At 54.2% G+C, this 20,545-nt stretch overlaps 1 protein-coding gene across 12 annotated transcripts; it reads left to right on the forward strand.

Moving 5' to 3' along the window:
• Positions 1-1,119: 1,119 nt before the first annotated feature.
• Positions 1,120-17,873, forward strand: RNF44 (ring finger protein 44). 12 transcript variants are annotated; one of them, XM_067732768.1, is made up of 12 exons: positions 1,224-1,338; positions 2,069-2,242; positions 12,435-12,586; positions 12,795-12,984; positions 13,163-13,330; positions 13,735-13,911; positions 14,018-14,179; positions 14,262-14,386; positions 14,703-14,790; positions 14,879-15,000; positions 15,137-15,236; positions 15,440-17,873. In XM_067732768.1, the coding sequence occupies exons 3-12, from the start codon at positions 12,480-12,482 to the stop codon at positions 15,500-15,502; spliced, it is 1,302 nt and encodes a 433-aa protein (XP_067588869.1). In that variant the 5' UTR covers positions 1,224-1,338; positions 2,069-2,242; positions 12,435-12,479; the 3' UTR covers positions 15,503-17,873. The 12 variants fall into 12 exon arrangements, with proteins under 12 accessions (XP_067588871.1, XP_067588868.1, XP_067588869.1 ...); XM_067732770.1 differs by lacking the exons at positions 1,224-1,338; positions 2,069-2,242 and adding an exon at positions 1,120-1,197; XM_067732767.1 differs by lacking the exon at positions 2,069-2,242 and having other exon boundaries at positions 1,208-1,338.
• Positions 17,874-20,545: the final 2,672 nt, after the last annotated feature.

A 20,545-nucleotide genomic window follows, 5' to 3' on the forward strand; every position in this document is an offset into this window, starting at 1 on the left:
ATGCACTAAGCTATACACGTAAGATTTGTTTATTTTACTGTAGAGTTACAAAGTATACCCTAATTTAGGCTTTAATGTAGTTCTGATTTAAAAAGAAAAAAACACAAACACAAACAAAAAAACCCCAAAAAACAAATAAACTTGTTTGTTTAAAGGATGAACCAGAGTGGGGTAGAAAACAGGCTCTGAATGTCCCGCCTGAGCAGAAATCCTGAGCCCTGTTGCTTCCTAGCAAAATCCCTTAGCTGGCTATGTCTCGGTTTCAAATCTATAAAACAGGGACAATAATAATATTCCCTCACTGGATTGCTGGATTTTATGGACCAACTAAGTTAATTCATTTTAATCACTTAGAATATTGTTTGGCACATGGGAAGAGCTCAACAAATGCAAGCTTTAAAAAATAAATCGGCCTCGAGGTAGCGGGTCTAAAACAGTCCTCTGCAGAGGTGCCAAGTCCTGGACTGAGAAAAGGGGGCCTCCTGAGGGCAGCCTCTGAGAGGTGAGGACTTCGGGGACTACAACTCCCGGAAAGACCCAGCCGGAGCGGGGCGCGCTGGAAGTTGTAGTCCTTGCCGGCTAATTATACCCAAGGATGCAGGCGGCGGGGATCCCCTCTGGGACTGGGGATGCCCGGCCTGAGCAGGTATCAGCCACGCTCCGGTCCAGGCTAGCTCTAGCCATGGGCATACGCATTCTCTTATCACTAGTCTCCCTACCGCCCAAAGGCGGTTATCATCGCTCACATTTCACAGACGAAGAAACTGAAGCTCAGAGAACGACACAAAGGGAGGAACCAAGAACTGCTGACCCCATAGTCCTTAATCTTTGTATATTGATCCTTGACACACACACACACACACAATTCCGAGGCTGAGGGAGGGGAACAAACTGTCCGCTAAGGGAAGGTTCCTTGAACGACCACGGAGTCGTAATATCTTTCCTATTTAGTCACTCGCCAAGGGCACACAGTAGTAAGGCGGCGGCTGGAAGGCCAGGCCCCGGACTCTTTGCCCTTGCGCGCCCTTTGCCGCTGGACACTGAGTGGGCGTGGCCGAAACACGCTCCTCCTCCTCCCACCCTCCGCTCCCGCGCGCTTGGTGCAGTCCAGGTACTTCCATACACCCGCGGGAGGGAGGGTGAAGCTGCGTAGCCGGAGTGGACACCGCGCGCGCGTGCGCGCGCCCGGGCGAAGAGGTTCGTGGACGGTTCCACTGCCTGGGGCCAGAGGGGGGGCCGCGGCAGGCGGCGCGAGCCGCAGCTGGACCGGGACCCCCGGCTGCAGCGGGAGCGACGCGCCGGCCTCCCGGTGGGGGTGGAGCCCCGCCGCGGCCCCAGGTAACGCCCGGCCTGGACCCTGCGCCTTGCGCCCCAGGCGCGGGGCCAGAGAGACGGAGCGATAGGGGGCGGCCGCGGGCTGGCAGTGTAGCACAGGGACATCCAGCGAGGCCGCTGCCTGCGCCCGCAGGGCCGGAGCTCGCTGTCCCGGGACCCGGAGCCAGAGCTGCTCCGCCCGGTAGGTCTAAGAGCCCCAGTACGGGAGGCCCTGGGAACTACGAGTCCCAGCGTGCCCTGCGCCCCACTCATGCCCCGATCGCAACCCCTGGCGAGTGTCGGCTTCGGCTGGGCCCCAGGCGTCCGGGACAGAGCTGCAGTCCTTTGGCCTCGTCACGACTGCCCCACTTTACCAACGCTCCTTGTCCCAGCCGCTGGGGATCCAGAGCGACCCGAGCCCTGCCCTGGGGCGGCTGCGGGTCTGGGGAACAGACCGCCGCGCGCCAGCGGCTTGGTTACTGCTTTGAGGGCGTAGGAAGGCGGGGACTCCAGAGGGTCTGTGTCTTGTCCAAGGTCACACACCTTCTGTTGCCTGAGGGCTATTAAGCCCGAGTCGAGATGGTGTCGGGGCGGGAAGGAGATGTGGGTGTAGGAAACTGGCCTTGGATAGAGGGAAAATGGGGAATTCGGCTGGACTCATCTCTCCCTGGGTCTGCCAGGCACCCCCACTCTTACAGCCCCCGATTTTCATCACCGGATGATGTGGTGATGGTACCTGCTCCTTCCTCTGCAGACCCTGCGGGTTCCAGTGGTGAGAGCTACAGCGGGGAGGTAGTCAGAAAGGGGAGCCCCTCCCAACGCCCTACCCTCAAAGCTCACACATTCAAGCGCAGACCCAGACCCAGAAAGCCAGGCAGGTACCGCCGAAGATGCACACACAAGTGAGAGCCACTATTTACTCATTGAGGTAGGTATAATCGCCCCCATTTTACACCTGGACAAACTGTGAGCCTCATAGAGGTGGTGACTTCCTCAAGGTCACCAAGCTGATAAAAGGCAGAGCCAGGGTCCAAGCCTCGGTGGGCTGGTTTCAGAGGCTCTGTATTTAACCATCAGTGTATGCCTGCCCCCTCAGTAGCCTATAGGAGATGAACAGCAGTGCTACACACACTAAGTGCTCAGTAAATGTCATCTGTCATTAGTGTTGTCATCATCCTGGTTTTACAGATGAGACTGAAGAAGAGTGAGACCACATAAGTGACCAAGTCTCAAAGCTGGAGCCAGAGTGCTGCAGCCCTGGACCCAGACCTGGGAACACCTTTACAGACACTCTGCCCTCCCTCATATGCACAAACAGCCTCTGCTTTTTAGGGGAGACAAAGCTTGGGGCTCAGGTGTGTTCAGGCCTGCCCTGAGCAGAGAGGACTTGGCAGGGGGCCTGTCAACCCCCAGCCTGGAGCGTGAGGCTCAAGTCTGATGCCCTGGGGTAGCTGGGAGGTCTGTGTCCTGAGCTGGCTTTACCAGGCTGTGTTGTGTGTCCCTGGATGGTCCCTCAATCTCTATGTTCTGCCAGCTCCACTTGGGAAGGCCCTGCATCTGGAGGAGAGTTTGAGGGGTCTTAGAAAAAAGGAGTGGAGTACTTTCTGATCCTGATGGAGGGAAGGAGGCAGCCAGCTGTCCAGGTCTTAGGTAGGCAGATGGAGCAGGGGAGGGCTCCAGCAGGAACCGATGACCCCACCTACTTCCTGCCTGCACAGAATCCCTCCCATCTCCTGCAGAGGAGGCCTGGGAGTGGAAGCTGGATTGTAGCATCCAGTACTTTGCACTCGAGGGACCAGGATTCAAATCCCTCTCTGCCACTCTTCCACTCTGGGACCTGGAGAGTCTCTTGCCCCAGGACATCTGTGCTTTTGATTATTGAGCAACACTTGGGGACCCTGTGTTGGCATTTGCATTGCATGCACCAAACTTAATCTTCGTTTAAAATGTGATCCCAGGTTTGCCCCTTGATGGCTGTGTGACGGTGGGTGAATCATATCCTCTCTTGCCCAAGCTTCTTGGAGCAAACACTGGTACCTAGCTCTTAGGTCATTGGAAGGACCAATGAGATGATCAGGGTAGGACTTGCCCAGATCATGCAGAAGACTCTAGAACCCTGATTTCTCCACAGAGCTTCGAGGCAGATGCCTGGGCAAGAGTGAGCCACCCCCACCTGGGCTACACTTCTGGGATCTGTGGCAAGGGGAGTCATTTCCTTAGCCACTTTCCTCATCTGTGTAAGGTGAAAGTAACAGAACCTGCCTTCAAGGGAGTGGGGGTGGGGTGATAAGAATGGGGCACAGAGTAGGTATGCAGGCCGTTGGGCCCACGTTGGGGTTCCAAAGCCTAAGACTTGTCAGTGAACCTGAGAGGAAAGTCCAGACTTCTGGCTTCTCTGAGAAATCTGGTAAAATTGAGCCTCCCTCCCTCTTGCTCCAGAGTGATTCTGCATGCACCCAGCAAGGTTTTTCAGAGGGAGATGTGTTATTGGCCTCCGGTCCTGGGGGGAACCCAGAGGTCTGTGGGAATTTACTGAGGGCCTCCCAGGGGCGTAAACTAGAGGGTCATGCATGAGAGAACACAGGGCAAGGATTTCCTGGCCCTGAAGCATCAGGGGCAAGGAAGGGCAATACAGAGTCCCTTCCTTGGGCATCCAAGGAAGTGTGAGCCAGGCCCTGCTGCGGGTAGGGAGAGCAGTCCCATGGAGATACCTTCTGCCATCCTGATGTGGTGTGATAATAGTCATGCCGTATATTGAAGAAGCCAGCAGATGGTCAGGAGAGGCTCCGAGGAGGCAGCCTTTGAGCTGAGCCCCGAAGGTTGAGCAGGGTTTGGCCAGAGGTGAGTAGGGGTGTTGAGGACATTTTAGACTGAGAGAATGGCACAGTCAGAGGCTTGGTGGCTTCAAAGGAGTAACTGGATTGTGGAGTAGTTACTGGAGTCGCTTTCTGAGGGTGGGGAGTGGTAAAGGATTTTCACATTGTGGCCTCGGGCAAGTCACTTCACCTCCTTGACCCTCAGATCCTCAACCATAAAATGAGACTGGTTACCCCGTGGTGTCTGCCTCTCAGTGAAGGCTGAATGTCAGTGCAGTTAAAAATGCTGTATCCTCTTCCGCCAGGAGGAGATTCTTTATTTATTTATTTATTTTTGGCTGTGTTGGGTCTTCGCTGCTCCGCACGGGCTTTCTCTAGTTGTGGCGAGCAGGGGCTACTTTTAGTTGTGGTGCGCAGACTTCTTGTTGCAGTGGCTTCTCTTGTCGCAGAGCACAGGCTCTAGGCGCGCCGGCTTTGCTAGTTGCGGCACGCGGGCTCAGTAGTTGTGGTGCATGGGGTGTAGAGCACAGGCTCAGTAGTTGTGGTGCACGGGCTTCGTTGCTCCACGGCATGTGGGATCTTCCCGGACCAGAGATTGAACCCGTGTCCCCTGCTTTGGCAGGCGGATTCTTAACCACCGTGCCACCAGGGAAGCCCAGGAGGAGATTACTGAGTGAGACACGAAGCAATCACGACAGGGTTGTGTGCAAATTAAATGGCATGAAGTGAAGGTCAGGGTGCGTCTAGGCCTGAGTTCAGAGACAGAGGAGTTCAGTACAAGCTAGAGACTTCACAGCTTCCTATAAGAGGTGAGATGGGAGCAGAGCCTCAAGGGACAGAGAAGAGGAATGGATTCGTAGAAAGGAAGAGAGAGAGCATCTCAGGCAGGGAAGGCCAGAGGGAGCACTGCCATGGTCATGGGAGAGAGGCTGGGGAGAGGTGAGCCTGAAAAGTTTGGTAAGGGGGGCTTCCCTGGTGGCGCAGTGGTTGAGAGTCTGCCTGCCGATGCAGGGGACGTGGGTTCGTGCCCCGGTCCAGGAAGATCCCACATGCCGCGGAGCGGCTGGGCCCATGAGCCATGGCTGCTGAGCTTGCGCGTCCAGAGCCTGTGCTCCGCAATGGGAGAGGCCACAGCAGTGAGAGGCCCGCGTACCGCAAAAAAAAAAAAAAAAAAAAAAAAGTTTGGTAAGGGAAGCTTGTCTTGTTAAACAGAGCCCTGAAAGCCAGGCATTAGGGAGCCATTGCAGGTTCTATCCCTACACAGGCAAGCAGGGGGGTGGTCTTAACAATGTAGGCACTTTGAATGTGGGAAGGATTTTCTGATTGCTTTTACAGAGTGAGAAAAATAAAAGGTTGGAAGGGATTTAGGAGAAGGGAGAGTTGCTGATAAGGAGATGGTTAGAGAAACGCAACCCCATTTATTCTCATGCACACGTAGTTTAACTATGATGGATAGAGTTTGGCATTCCAGGTAACATCTGTAGCACTGCATCATGAACTTGATCTTCTGTCCTTAGAGATATGCAAACAGCGAGTGGGTACCCTTTTCAGTCATCGTGTTGCTGGCTGCCATCCACATTGTGGTGTCAGATTGTTGCTGGTCTAAACAACACTTGGATAAGCATGTCTGTTCCCCAGCTTCCTTCTGGATTGTTTCCACTGGATACCCTTTCCAAAGGGGGATTTCTGACTCTAAAGGAACACAAGTTTTTTATGGCTTAAAATATTTAAAACATACTCTTTCACAGTAATTTTCTTTAGAATTTTCAGTAGGTTATACTGTATAGAGTTTTTCTTGTTTTGTTTTGTTTTTAAGGAGCAAATGTACAAAAGCGTATACAATAAAAAGTCTATCCTGACCCAGTGCTCTCCTCCAGTTCTCCCTGAGGACAGTTATTAATCAGTCTCCTGTATATCCTTCCAGGAATATTCTATATACAGATACTGTATATATCCAATTTTTAAAAACATTGATACTGTTATACTCTGTTCAGTATCTTTCTTTCAGTTTTTAAATTTGGGATTATGAAATATACCAAAGAAGCATAGAAAATCACACACACACACCCAGCAACCCCAACACACAGGCTTAACAAATGTTTTAACATTTTTTGCTGGTATCTTGTTTAGGGCTGTGCTGGAGGTAACCCTATGTCAGTGCAGCTGCATACAGAGGAGTCCAGTTATTGATTATATGCATAATTTATTTGACCTGTTCCCAGCTCCCAGCTTTTTTTTTTTTCTATCGATGTAGAGATAATACCCCACTTTGTATAACGTCTGCCTGGGGAGGCGTCGAGGCAAAGGGGAACGACGCTGGGCTTTGGCTTGGGTTCAAGTATCTGCTCGGCCACTCTTCCTCGCTTTGTAACCTGGGGTGAATGACACCCCTCTTGATTCTCTCTACCCATCTGTAAAATGGGCAGGTTGTAGTAATGCGTCTCATAATTGCTAGGAGGAGTACAGTAGAAAACTAAAGACTTCATTGGGTTTAGTTCCCCAATCCCCCTAAGCAGGGAGCTCTCCGAGGCCTCGCCTAGAGCAATTAGAGCGCGGGACGACTGCTGCTCCAGCTTCAAACTGTTCCCCGCCCTTTTCCCGGGCCACGCTGGGGGCGGGGTGTTTAAATGTCTCTGTGACGTCAACGTGAGCCGGGCCAATCCTTCCCGACAAGCGTTAGCTTATTTGCATGGGTTGCCCATTATTGGTTCGTTGGGCAATCCAGCCCCTCCCAACTTTTTAAAGCCACCGCGCAGTATAAACAAGGAGATGCGAGGAGGCCAGGCCATGATGTCATCGCGGCGCAGTAGCTTTCGGGGCTGACGTCATCTCCGGGGAGGTTGCCGGCCCAGGGCTGTTAGAGCCTTCCTAACCACTCGGACTGGCTTAAGAGCCGCTCCTGCCCCGTTGAAGGTCAGGTCCATTGCACTTGTGTCCCAGGCGCCGTCCCAAGGAGGGGACCATGACACAGTAAGTCCGGGCTGCGGCTCTCCCGGCGGGACCCACTTCTGTGGCGGGGAAACTGAGCCTCAGAAGCATGAGTGATTTGTGAGTTTGCATAGCAAGTTAGAGTTACAGCCAATTTGTCTTGCTTACCGCGCGGTCTCCCCTCTTTAGGTCAGACCATGTGGCCCCGCCCCTTTCCTGTGATGGCTGCGGGCACTTTAAGTGAGGAGGTGGGGGCGAGAGGAGGTTTTTAAAAAAAAAAAAAACTGCCTTCCAAGATGGCGGCCCACTAATCACGTGCCGAGTCTCGGCGAATGATTGGCTCTTGGCGCCCCCGAGGGGCGGAACTCTTAGCAAGGGGCGGGGCCCTCGCGGGGAGCAGTCGGCTACTGTTTGCCGGAATCTCCCGGCGCGCCCCCGCGAGCCCCCCTCCCGCCCGGCGCGCGACCCCGCCGCTTCGAATGTTGTGAATCAAATGTGGGGTTTGTTACATTCCGCTGCCGCCGCGGACAGTTCTTAAAGGGCCAGTCGCCGGCAGCTGCGCAAACCCGGCCGCGTCCTGCGCCGCCTCCCGCTCCCAGAGGGCCTGGGCCGAGAGACTGACCGCGCGTGGGCCTCGCGAGGCAGACGCCCGGCGGACGGACAACAAAGAAAGAGGGCCCCGGAAGGAGCCGGACTGCCCCCGGACCGGGGGGGTGGGGAAGGGAGCACATTGTTCCTCAGGGCGGGGGCTCTTAAAGGGTCCAGGCAGCACACTCCCACCCCCCCACCCCCACCTCTTGCCCAGCTTGGCCGTCCTAGATCGGGAACAAAGGAGTCAACGTGTGGCCAGGCGGCCGAAGGTGAGTCGGGGCCAGAGCCTCCAGCTCCCGATTTCCGCATCCCTGGAATTCCTGCCCCCCCCCTTCCCCTGGGACTGAGGGCTGTGATCTAGCTGGCTCTGCAGGAGTTAATTACGGGCAGTCCGGAGGGGAGATGGCGAGGCCTCTAGAATCCGGGACCCCTCCCCACCCCCAGCGCCCCCCAAGGCCAGGCCGAGTCTCCCTTCTACAGAGGCAGAGCGCTGCGGTTGGAGAGGAAGGAGCCGCCCCCTCCCCCTGCCGCCGCCACTTCCTTTGTTGTTGCTTTTGTCTCACGCCGAGCACATGGTCCGGGATCCTCGGCTCTTAAAGTCACAGCGCTCTGGCCCCGACGCCGCCGTATGGCCTCCAGCCCCCGATGTCCCCCCGAGCCCGGCACAAAGGAGTGAGAGGGGGATGAGGGAGGCCCCTCTCTGGGCGAGTATCTGTACCACGTCCTCCCCACCCACGTCCCCAGTCCCAGGGAGGGATGGCTGAGGAAGCTCCCCGAATCCCGCAACCTGCTCCTGGCCCACATTGAGGAGGGGCTTGCTCCTCAGGGACACTGGTTTCCTCCCCCAGTAATGTGACCACCTGGTTTTTTGCGTCTTGCCTCTTGTGGCTTTATTTGGGAGCTCTGGGAAGGAGAGATTTCCACTCCCATTTTACAGTTGTGGCAACTGAGGCGCACAGAAGGGAAGATTTCCTTGACCAAGGTCACCCAGGGAGTCTGGGCTGGCCAACAACTCTTAACTCGCAGCCTGGTGGTCCTGCTCTCAGCTGCCTCCAGGCACCACAGTTAGGGAGCTCTGCTTGCCCACCAGTCAGTGCTGGGCCCAACCCGCCTCTTTTTTGAGGGGTGGGAGGGGGGCTCCTCAGCCTGCCTGAGTCTGCTCCTGTTCTCAGGGCCTGACTTAGCTTATCTGCAAAACAGTCCCTGTACCTGCAAACAGCCCCCAGGCCCAAATGATATGTCAGGATCTCCCTAGACCAGGATGGGGATAGGAACTAGGGAGTTGGCTGCCTTCTGGGCGAGGGGGTGGATGCAAGGTGCAGTCCCTGCTTCTGGGCGAGATTGGATTTAGGGACCCTCAAGACCCTTTTACAGAGACCTCACTGAGAGCCCAGCACAGAGGAGGTGTGGTGAAAGGCAGAGCAGTTAGGTGGTGGCCTTGTTGTTTGACCTTGAGCAAGTTGCTGCTCCAGCTCTGGGCCTTACTTGCTTCTTTCCACAATAGGTCTAGTCAGGATGCCTGAAAGAGAAAGCTCCCCTGATCTCCTTTAGGGCCTGCAGTAGAGAATTGGCATTAGGTAATTCTTGAGGTTACTGATGGTAATGAGAGTCAGGGGTTGAGGAAATTTGGGCCTAGCGGGCCAGCCAGGACTAATTCTGTCCTTCTTTGGCTTTGTGGTCTGCAGCAAATTACTTTCTTTCTCCTGGTCTCAGTTTCCTCAACTGTGAAGTGGGTGAGTTCCCCATGGGACATCTCTGTCTCCAGTCAAGAACCAGGGTCCCCTCCCTTGCCAGCTGGGAGGGGATATTCCCTGAGGGAGGCATGTTTCCCAGCTGCCTCCTGCAGAGCTTAAAATAGCATCTTTAAGCTGCTTGGGGGGTGGGAGTGAAGGTCAGCCTGTTGTATTTTCTGATAGTGATCGGTCACACCTAAACTTTACAAATCACTGCAGCAGCCTTTAAGCAGTCTTGGGAGGTGATTATTGGGCTATTCCCATTTTACAGATGAATAAACTGAGGCTCAGAGAGGGGAGGCGATGTGCCCAATCCTCAGCCAAGACTCTGGCCAGAAGTCAGGGTATTGTGTGTAAGAATGCAAGGGTCAACACTGTCATCTTTGTCACCGTCAGTCACAGCTAGAGGCCTTCTGTCTGGTGGTTGGGTTTCTCGGCTCCTTGCCACTTCCTTTCCTGAGGTGTGGGTGTCCTTGAAGAGGCTGGCCAGAGCAGATTCCCATGGGCCTAGGCCTCTGTGATTCTGCACCCCTGAGCCTTGACACTGCCCGGACTTCAAGACAGCCTGGCACAAGAGGAGCAGTTGAGGCCACTGCCATGTCCCAGTGCACTCACAGCTCCAACTGACTAGCCTTGGACCTCACTTCTCTGAGCCTCAGCATGCCTACTTCTGAAGGTTGCTATGAGGACTTATCAGGATGGCACATGGGAAGTATTGTATACTCCTCATAGGCAGGACTGTGGGCTCCCAGGATCTCAGAGGTCAGTTAGAACAGAGGTTCTCAAGCACCTGCCTCTGCTGTAGAAACTGCTGGGGAATTTAGTAGAAATCTAGGTGCCCTTGTTCCCCAACCCTCCAAAGATTCTGATCCAAAAATCTGGGGTGGGTCAGGAGTCTGTTGTTAAGTTATTTAGGGGTTTCCTCTGAGTCTCTCTTGGCCTTTGTTTGCTCGGCTGGATTATCAGCAGGAATCAAGGAGGCTGTGTGTGTACACATGAGTGTAAGGATATGCACTTGGCCCACGCTGGGGGCTCACGACCCCAGTCACCTGTGGTGGGCAGGCAAGGAATGGGCCTGGGGTGGCCTGGAGAGAAAACTCATGCCCAGAGTGAGGTGGGTCAAGCAGAAATGAGGGCCCAGTGGGACCAGATTTTCTGCTTCCTTCCCCCCGCCACACACACAACACACTGAAAGGACAGATTTTTTTATGTCCCAGTTTTTAATCATTGGCACTAACTTCACTGCTGCCAGACATGGCCTTAGACCTATGTAATTGGCTCTCCAGTGAGCATTTACCACATCGGGCCTGCCCTGTGCTGGACACAAGCTGGTCACTGGGCCCTGCCTACCCCTCTGCCAAGTGCTGGAGCCCAGGTTGGGTGGGAGAAATGTGAATTTCAGCTCTACTGTGGCTGTGGCCTTGGCCCTCTGCTGTCTTATCAGGTGAAGAGCCTCCCTTTCAGGCTCATTTTGAAAGTCAGGGCCCATGCACGTAAAGCCCAGCACAGAGGAAAGGAACAAGGTGTTGAGGGGACAGTACACCGGTTCCCTAGCTGTGTTAGCAGGGAGGTGACACTTAAAGCTGGGTATGAAGGAAGCATAGGAGTTTTGTTAGATGGAGGCAGGGTTCCCTGTGGCAGGAACAGCCAAAGGCTGGTCCTGTTGGATGCGCCCTTCAGCATTGCAGGGTCTGACAGTTTCCAGAGTTTTCCCTGCCAGGGCCTCATTCCAACCTCTGGAGTTAATGAGTGGTCCCCCCAACTTTCCCCACCTGGACCCTAGCTCCTGCCCCGCCCCATTCTCACTCAACTTCCTCCCTTAGGTTTAGGTTCTTGCTTCCTCTTTTCTCAGCAAGCCCCACCTCCCACTTGGGGGCTGTGTTGGGTCTGGTTTGCATGCACTCCCCCCACACACAAAGGGCCTGGCTGCACGCCAGACCCACCAGTTCACCAGAGGTTGACTTCCTTCATCACGTCCTGCCAGAACCCTTGGGCTGGACCCCTTCCCATCAGCATCAGTGTGCAGCAAGAGGCTGGTAGTCAGCCCACCTCCCAGCTTTGACACTTATTGTGAGGCCTTGGGCAAGTCCTTTCGTCTCTGAGCCTCAGTTTTCTCTTCTGCAAAATGAGGCTAACAGTACCTTACTTGAAGAGTAGGTGAAGTCCCATTTGGGTAGGCACTGTGGGAACAGATTATGAAAAGAAAGTATACAGTCAGCCCTCTCTATCCATGGGTTCCACATCCATGGATGTAACCAATTGCAGATTTAAAATACTTAGGGAAAAAAATTCCATAAAGTTGCAAAAAACAAAACTTGAATTTGTCCCTTACATAGCATTTACATCATATTTACATAGCATTTACATTGTATTAGGTATCATAAGTAATGTAGAAATGATTTAAAGTCCATGGGAGGATGTGTGTAGATTATATGCAAATATTATACCATTTTATATAAGGGACTTAAGCATTCTCGGATTTTGGTATCGTGGGGGTCCTAGAACCAGTCCTTCGTGGATACTGAGGAATGACTGTACTGACTTGGCTTGGACTGGGAACCCTGAGGGCAAGAACCAAGTCAGAACCTCTCACCTGTTACTAGTGGAAGAACTAGGCCCCAGGCCTGTTTGCAATCCATCTTGAGCCAACCAGACAGAAGGGAGGAAGCTGGAGTCCCCTCAGGAGCCCCAGTTACCTAGAGGTCAGAGTTGTAGATCCCCACGCCAGGACAGGTTTTCCTGGAGACCCCACCCTGAGGGGGCCTTACCAGAGCCCCCTGGCCTGGAAGCATGCCGGCCAGCCCTCTGAACTTACCCTGAGGCGGACCCTGATCTCATTTCACAGCGCAGGAAACTAAGGCCTGGACTCCCTGCAGGCCAAGCCTGAACCCTAGTGCCAGAGCGCAGCGCTGCCTGGGGAGCCCAGGGTGTGGTGGGCATCAGTGGCCTCTGGAACCAGGCTGCAGAGGTTTGATTCTGTCTCCCCGACCCCTAATGGAGCAAGGGACTGGACTTCTCTGTACCTTAGTTCCTTTGTCGGTTTGCTTCCTAGGGTTGTGAGCCCTGGCCCAGCCCCTCCACCCCTCTGCCTCCCCTGATGCAGCCATGGGCTCTGGCAGTGACTAGGTGGCCGCCCTCTGCCCCTGTGGGTCAGCGGCGATTCTCTGCAGGACCCAGCAGCAGCCCAGGCCAGCTCTGGGGAAGGTAGGAGGGAACCTCCCAGTCCTGTGGAGCCCGGAGCCCGTGGTACTGGAGCTTTCAGCCTGGGCTGGGGCACAGGGGCCAGGGGTGGTAGGGCACAGGGCCCTGAGCTGTCTTCCTTCCCCAGTGGGTAGTGACCTTGGCTTCTCTCCATGCTCTGTGAATGAGCGGCCCCCGTCAGTGCTACTGGGGCTTCCTCTCTGTGGTGCAGCCCTGGCCGTGAGGGCCCCCTGGCCAGCCCACCTACCCAGGATGAGCGCTTACCCTCCCAGCAGCCGCCGACCCGACCAGCATACCTCCCCGTAGAGGAGCGCCGAGCCTCGGCTCCTGCCGGCGGGAGCCCCCGAATGCTGCACCCAGCCTCCCAGCAGAGCCCGTTCATGGTTGATCTCCACGAGCAGGTAAGCGGAACCCCCATGCCCACGCCCCGCTGCCCCTGGCCTCTGGCGAGCCGGTCTGAGGAGCAGAGGGAGCAAGCCCTGACTTCACCTTCACCAGAGCTGGCCCGGCAGGACTTTGCTTCTCACCTGGGGGCAGCAGAGTGGCCTCCCTACAGTTCCTGGGTCTCTCCTCCTGCAGGTGCACCAGGGACCTGTCCCTCTGTCCTACACAGTCACCACAGTGACGACCCAAGGCTTCCCCTTGCCTACAGGCCAACACATCCCTGGCTGCAGCACCCAGCAGCTCCCAGCATGCTCCGTGATGTTCAGCGGGCAGCACTATCCCCTCTGCTGCCTCCCGCCCCCGGTGAGTGAGCGCCTGGGCCTCCTGCCCTGCCCCCAGCTGAAGGCCCCAGGCACAGGCCAGTGTCGGAACTGAGCTGAGCTTACAGCGCCCATCCAGGCTGTCAGCGTCTGCTCGGCTCCAGGCCACAGCCCTGTCCAGAACGGCATATGTGCGTTCACGTCCAGTGGGAGGGCACTTCAGAGTTCAGGGACCTCCCTGCTCCCAGTGCCTGCTTTATGGTTTGGAGTGGTAACTGTGGGTCTTAAGAGCAAGACGTCCTGCCTGGGAGGCCTAGGCCAGGGATGGGTGGTCCAGAGGCCTTTGATTGGGACCGCTCGCTGGGTGGAATGGCCCCTGGCCCAGCCACAAGCAGACCCAGCCCAGAGCCCAGAAGAACATTCTCCAGCCTCTGCCCCCTTTCTCAGCAGCTGATCCAGGCATGTACCATGCAGCAGCTCCCTGTGCCCTATCAGGCCTACCCCCACCTTATCTCCAGTGACCACTATATCCTGCACCCTCCACCGCCAGCCCCACACCCCCAGCCCGCTCATATGGCGCCTCTTGGGCAGTTTGTGTCGCTGCAGACCCAGCATCCACGTATGGTGAGTCTGAGCGATGGGTCTGATGCTAGAGGGGATGGCAAGTGGGGCAGGGAGGTGGGGGCTTTCCTTGTCACTGACTCTGCTGACTCACCCCTGCTTCTTCCAGCCCCTGCAGCGGCTCGACAGTGATGTGGACCTGCGGGGGGATCAGCACCCCCTGGGGAGCTTCACCTACTCCACCTCTGCCCCGGGCCCAACTCTGTCCCCATCCGTGCCCCTGCACTACCTGCCCCACGATACCCTGCACCAGGAGCTGTCCTTTGGTGTGGTAAGTGCCACTCCCCACCCAGGATCTAGGGTGACCGGGAGACAGGCCCATGGCTGACGTGCACCTGGCCCCCCTCTTGCAGCCATATTCCCACATGATGCCCCGGAGACTGAGCACCCAGAGATACCGCCTACAACAGCCGCTCCCGCCACCACCCCCGCCGCCTCCACCACCACCGTATTACCCCAGCTTCCTGCCCTACTTCCTGTAAGTACCTGTACATGTGCCCCAGAGCTGTGGTGCCCTGTTCTTCTGGGGCCTCTAGTGGTTAGAGCCAAACACAGCCCCGTGGGGTCCCGGGGCCTCTCGAGCCACCTAGCATCCCCGCCAAACCATACATGCACACTCACGCTCACCAGCTGGGCTCCCTGCCCTACTGCGACATCTTGGGACAGACACTGGGGTCCCTGGTGTGAACAGTGCAGAGTTCTGGGCTTTGTTTCATGGCGGGAGTCGGGAGCAGCTCTGCGCCCCTTACGCCTACTGACCTTGACCCCGGGCCCGCGTACCTATCTCCCCCTAGCTCGATGCTGCCAATGTCACCAACAGCAATGGGGCCCACCATCAGCCTGGATCTTGATGTGGATGACGTGGAGATGGAGAACTATGAGGTCCCGTGGAGCCCTGTCCTGGGAGGTGGGGGCATGGGGGACTTCCAGCCCTGGCTGCCACTGACCCTCCCCTCCTGCACACGTCCAGGCCCTCCTGAACCTGGCAGAGCGGCTGGGAGACGCCAAGCCTCGCGGCCTCACCAAAGCGGACATCGAGCAGCTTCCATCGTACCGCTTTCATCCTGACAGCCACCAGTCAGAGCAGACGCTGTGAGTGCCCTGCGCCCCCTCCTGTCTCTCTGTGAGCACAGATGCGTTGCGGTCTTCCCAGGGTAGCGCTTCGTGCTCTGCCGCGAACCTGCCCTCGCCTTCAGTGTGCGGGTGACGCTCTGTGCCCTCCTCCCAGGTGTGTCGTCTGCTTCAGCGACTTCGAGGCACGGCAGCTGCTCCGGGTCCTCCCCTGCAACCACGAGTTCCACACCAAGTGTGTCGACAAGTGGTTGAAGGTAACGTAGCCACGCCCGCTCCCAGGTGTTCCTGGTGTAGTGAGGGAGGAGGGTGGACTGGAGGGCTTCCCTTCGTGTCCTCTTCAGCATCCAGAAGTTCCGGCTCCACTCAGGGAGCCAGGTCCCCACCGGGCAGCAGAACAGCCCCGGTTGGGTTGGGGGTCCGGTGAGAGTGGAGCCTGATGTGCGGCTGCTCCCCCCAGGCCAACCGGACGTGTCCCATTTGTCGGGCCGACGCTTCCGAGGTGCCCAGGGAGGCTGAGTGAGGTCCACAGCCACCCAGGAGAACCCTGCCCAAAGCTCTGGAAACTCCGGGGGCCCCGGAAGGCCGAGGAGGGCGTGGCCCAGGCCTGCCCTGCCGTTCCTGCCTGCATCTCCAGAGCTGGTGCCAGGGTCAGCCCGAGAGAAGCCCCTGCAATAAGCCCTTGCATTTGCCAAGCTCCAAAGACTCCCTCCCCGTTTGCCCACCAGTCTAAAAGACGCCCGCCAGGGAGCGGCCTGAGAGTCCCTAACTCAGTCTCTCCTGTTTGCCCTCGGGTCTGTCTCCTTTTCTTGCCGGCCCTGGGAGCCAGGGGTTCATTACCCTCGTGTGGCTGGTGGAGATCCTTGGCCCCGGGATGGGCAAAGGGGGTGCTGTCCTCGGTCGCCTGGTCTCTTGCACTGAAGTGGTGTGCGCTCTGCTCAGGTGGCACTGACAGGCGTGGACAGACAGTGGCAGGAGGCCAGTGGGTTCTCCTGCCTTGACCCCAGACAGACTCAGGCAGCCAGCCCCACCCAGGTTGTTGTGGGGTGGGGCTGGCTCCCTAGAGGACCCTCACCTCGGGTACAACATTCCTGCCCCAAGCCCAGGCTGGAGGGCATCAGAGCCAACCTCCCGAGCAGGTGGGAGGCAGGCCCTGACCCGGGACGGCATGTATCCTGAGGGGGCCTGGACCAGGCCAGGGAGAGTGATTTCCTGTGTTGCTGGTGGCTGCCCCTGCCTGGCGGTGACAGGGCCCAGACCCATGCCCCATCTCCCCTCTCTGTCGTTTTGCATGAACGTGAGGAGCAGCAGTTTTTGTTTATTCATTTGGCCCAAAATCGCGTGTAGGATTTGAGGGTGTGGATTTTTTAAACAATTTCTTTTCTTTTGGTTTAATGGGCGGGGGGGTGTATAGGGACCAACCAGGACCAAGTGCCCAGGGGCAGGGAATGGTCTGGTGGTGCCGCCTGGTCTGCATGCATGTGCGCGGCTGGGGCGGGGCCAGGCGGCTGGCGGTCATGGGTGGGGTTGGGGGGGTGGGGGGGGGTCTGTGCTCAGCTGATAACTGCCATGCACTGTACTGCACACGTCCCCAGAGCCTACCGGGACCGTACGCTTTTCAGGGCATTTCTCCCTCTCTAGCCAGGGCCTGTCTCCCACCTGCCTGGGTGTGTCTCCTCCAGGGAAGTCCCAGGGGGACAGGGTCCAAGGAGGGTGTGGACCCCGCCTCCAGGGGCCCCCTCCCAGCCTGAGCCCTGCCCTCCAAGACCTGGAGGAGCCCCCGGAGGGTCTGGCCGAGCTCCCTACCCTCACCCACCCGGGTCCCATTCCGTTTCTTCCTCACCCCCCGCTGGGGTTGCTGCCCCGAACGAACCGCGTGTGGGGCCGGCACATCCTAGCAGGCAGCCCCTGGCGCCTGCTGCCTCAGGGATGCTCCAACCACCCTCGTTCTCCCGCAGCGGCCCTGGCCCACCGCCTCCCCCCAGCCTGCCGTGGGGCCCCATCAGCCTGGCCCCCACCCCATGGAGAACCCAGAGTCTTACTGTATATAACTCCAGGTGACATTTCTATATTTATAGCAGTGTTGAAACCCCACCTGTTTTACACAGAGAACTACCCTCTCCGACCCCCTCCCTTCCCCACCCCCCAAAAAAAAGGTTTTCGAAACCCTTAACGGTTCCTGGGGCAGGTGGAAACAGGCTCACGGATGGTGTGTTGACTGCAGCAGTGATTCCAACGAGCAGCTATTGGGGGGGAAACACAACATTTAAAAAAAAAAAAAAGTTTAAAAAAAAAGATTTATAAAACAATTATTTAGGATGTTTGTGATTTGCCGACCTTGCTATAGATGCCATGTTACCAATGATTTCCTGTGGTGGGGGCTTGTCATTGTTTACTCTTTTATTTACCAACTTCTGGCCTAGGCATGACAGTGGGTGCTGTCCCCCAGCCCTGGCTGGGCCCAGTGCCTGTATTCTGTGTTAGAAAGGTCTTTTATATATATATATATATATATATATATATATAAAATTACATATATATATAAATATATGTAATTTGGGGGGCCCTGTTCCTTGCACATTTTACAGTTACCTCATTTTTCCCATGTATGTATTTGAGAAAATGCTAATATATAGAGAAAAAAATGGTTCTTAAAGCTTAAATGTGTGGTTTTCTCCATTCCATTGGATTCACATTGGTTTGTAGCATTTAACATAACTAGTATGTTGTATTATATATGTGTATACTGATTGAAATTTTTAACAGATTTGTACTTTTTTTAAAATGAAACTTGCTAGTTCTGCTTGACCAAGTAGTGCAATCATTATTTTTTTTAATATTGTTGCTGATTTCAGAGGGATATTCACTAATAATAAATGTATGATGTATATCGAGTACTGCCCAAGCTGCCTTTGGCCGCCTGTGTTCTCGTCCTTTTGATGGGAAGCGCGCGTGGGGATGTCGGTCTGAGGGTGGGTAGGGGACAGGGAGGAGGGGGGCAGAGAAGATTGTTCTTCGCTGTGGAATCTTGGGGGAAATGATACCTCCTGATGGAAAGGGATCTACGGGGCCAGTTCAGTGACAGCTTGCTCCGGGCCACACTGCTTCACGGGCAAATTAGGATTCTGTTGGCAACCGACAGGATTCCATCTAACTGGTTTGAGGGAAACGGCACTTAACTAGTCTGTCATTTAAGTTCTGGAGGGAGGTTCTGCTTCAGCCTTGACCAGATGGGGCTCAGGCATGTCCTAAGGAACCAGGTTTCTCTTCATCTTACAACTTTGTTCTGCCTGGTGCTTCCTGGTACCTCTAGCTCAGTTTCTTCTAATTTAGCATCATCTCCATGCAAAAACTGTTTTTCCCCCCCAGTAATTCTAATAATTCCTGGTCTGGAGTCTTGTTGGACCAACAGGTTGCACGCCCATCCCTGAAACGTGTGCTACCGTTAGGGAGCTAGAACAGCATGACTGGCCCAGCCTGCATTACATACCCACCCACCCATGGACCCCACTGAACCTATAAGGATTTGAGCCCCTGATCCTCAAGCTCAGTGGGGACGAAGGGCCCGAGAGCCACTAAAGGGGCCAGACTGGTGACGTGGGTACGTTCCTCTTCTCCATGGTGGCGTGTGGTATGGCAGGGCTGCCCGCTGACTTGGTAGTATGTCAAAGCAGCATGGTCAGGGGCAGGAGACCTGTTGTGCCTGTGATGCCACTATCTGTGACCTTGGTCAGGGGACTTCTCTTTCAACCTTTGGATCATCGGCAAATTAAGGGTCAGACTCAGTTGAGCGGCTCCCTAAGTGTGTTTCAGATAAAGTCTCGTGGAACATACTGGAGTTTGTGCAAAAAAGGACTCTGGTAAGATAAGTTTGGGAAATTCCATGTTGAGAGTAACAGCCTATATCGCAGGGCTTTTCTGAGCCTTGGCTATGCTGATGTGTTTTGTAAATCTCTAGCAGTGGATACATACTCTGGGCAGCATTTCCTACATTGGGCTTCTTTGGCCACATGCCAGGCCAAGTTGCATTCTCTGGAACACACTGAGGCATGGTGCACTAGATGAGTGGTAGGAGCTGAGTTCCCAGTCTGAGCGAATTGTCAGATGGGGAAGTCGCTAAGCTTTTTTTCAGTATTTCAAAAAGCCTATAGGAAAGGAAAATCAGATCGTATCAATGGATGCAAAAAAAATTTTTTGGCCAAAATTCAACATTCATTCATGATAAAACTTGACAAGATCATCTATACAAAAACCTACAGCTAACATCATCCTTAATGATGTGAAAGACTAGGTGCTTACCAGCCCTGAGATCAGGACAGGCAAGGATATCTGCTTTCACCAGTTCTATTCAACATCATACTGGAAGTCCTAGCCAGCACAACAAGGCAAGAAAAAGGAAATGAAATTAGGAATGCAGATTAAAATGGAAGAAATCAAACTAACTCTATTGTAGATGATATGATGAAGATCTATGTAGAAAATTCCAAGGAATCTACAAATAACTAGAACTAAATGAGTTCGTCAGGTCATAGGATATAAGATCAATAGACAAAAATTAATTGTATTATTTCTACATACTAGCAATGAACACATGGAAATGGAAATTAAAAACCTGCTGATACTATTTACAATCACTTGAAAGACAAAAGAAACATGTAAATCTAACAAAACATAAGACTTGTATGTTGAAAACTACAAAACACTGATGAAACAAGGCAAAGACCTACACAGAGAAACATGTCATGTTCTTGGATTGGAAGACTCAGCATAGTAAATTGTCATTTCTTCCCAAAGTAATCTCTAGGTTTAATGCAATTCCTATTAAAATCCAGCAAAGTTTTGTGGGGTTTCTTTGACATATTGCCATGCTTATTTTAAAATTTACATGAAAAGGCAAAAGAAACCAGAGTAGCTAAGACAATTTTTAGAAACAAGAATAAAGTGAGAAGAATCACTGCCTGATTGCAATATTTCACTGAAGAGATGCATTAAGACAGTTTATCAGGAGAGGGATAGACAAATAGATCAACGGAACAGAATAAAGAACCCAGAAATAGACCCACACAAGTACAACCAACTGATTTTGGAACATTCAATGAAGAATAGTTTTTTTCAGCAAATAATACTGGAGTAATTGGAAAGCCATAAGCAAAAAGAAAAAAATCATAAATTTAAAGGTGAAACATGAAACTAGAAGACGTTTAGAAGAAAACAAATGAAAATCTTCACTGGGATCTAGGGCTAGGTGAAGAATTCTTAAGTATGATACCAAAAACTCCATAATGCTCAACATCACTGATCATTAGAGAAATGCAAATCAAAACTACAATGAGGTATTTACCTCACACCAGTCAGAATGGCCGTCATCAAAAAATCTACAAACAATAAATGCTGGAGCGGGTGTGGAGAAAAGGGAACCCTCTTGCACTGTTGGTGGGAATGTAAATTGATACAGCCACTATGGAGAACAGTATGGAGGTTCCTTAAAAAACTAAAAATAGAACTACCATACAACCCAGCAATCCCACCACTGGGCATATACCCTGAGTAAACCATAATTCAAAAC

The sequence above is a fragment of the Pseudorca crassidens genome, chromosome 3 (genome assembly GCF_039906515.1).
Source record: "Pseudorca crassidens isolate mPseCra1 chromosome 3, mPseCra1.hap1, whole genome shotgun sequence".
Taxonomy (NCBI): Eukaryota; Metazoa; Chordata; class Mammalia; order Artiodactyla; family Delphinidae; genus Pseudorca; species Pseudorca crassidens.

Excerpts from the sequence above, each read along its gene's own strand:
- RNF44 (XM_067732770.1), top strand. The coding sequence starts at position 12,480 with ATGCAGCCATGGGCTCTGGCAGTGACTAGGTGGCCGCCCTCTGCCCCT. Across the intron at positions 14,180-14,261 it reads AGGAGCTGTCCTTTGGTGTG|CCATATTCCCACATGATGCC; the intron begins GTAAGTGCCACT and ends CCCCTCTTGCAG. Across the intron at positions 15,237-15,439 it reads GTGTCGACAAGTGGTTGAAG|GCCAACCGGACGTGTCCCAT; the intron begins GTAACGTAGCCA and ends TGCTCCCCCCAG.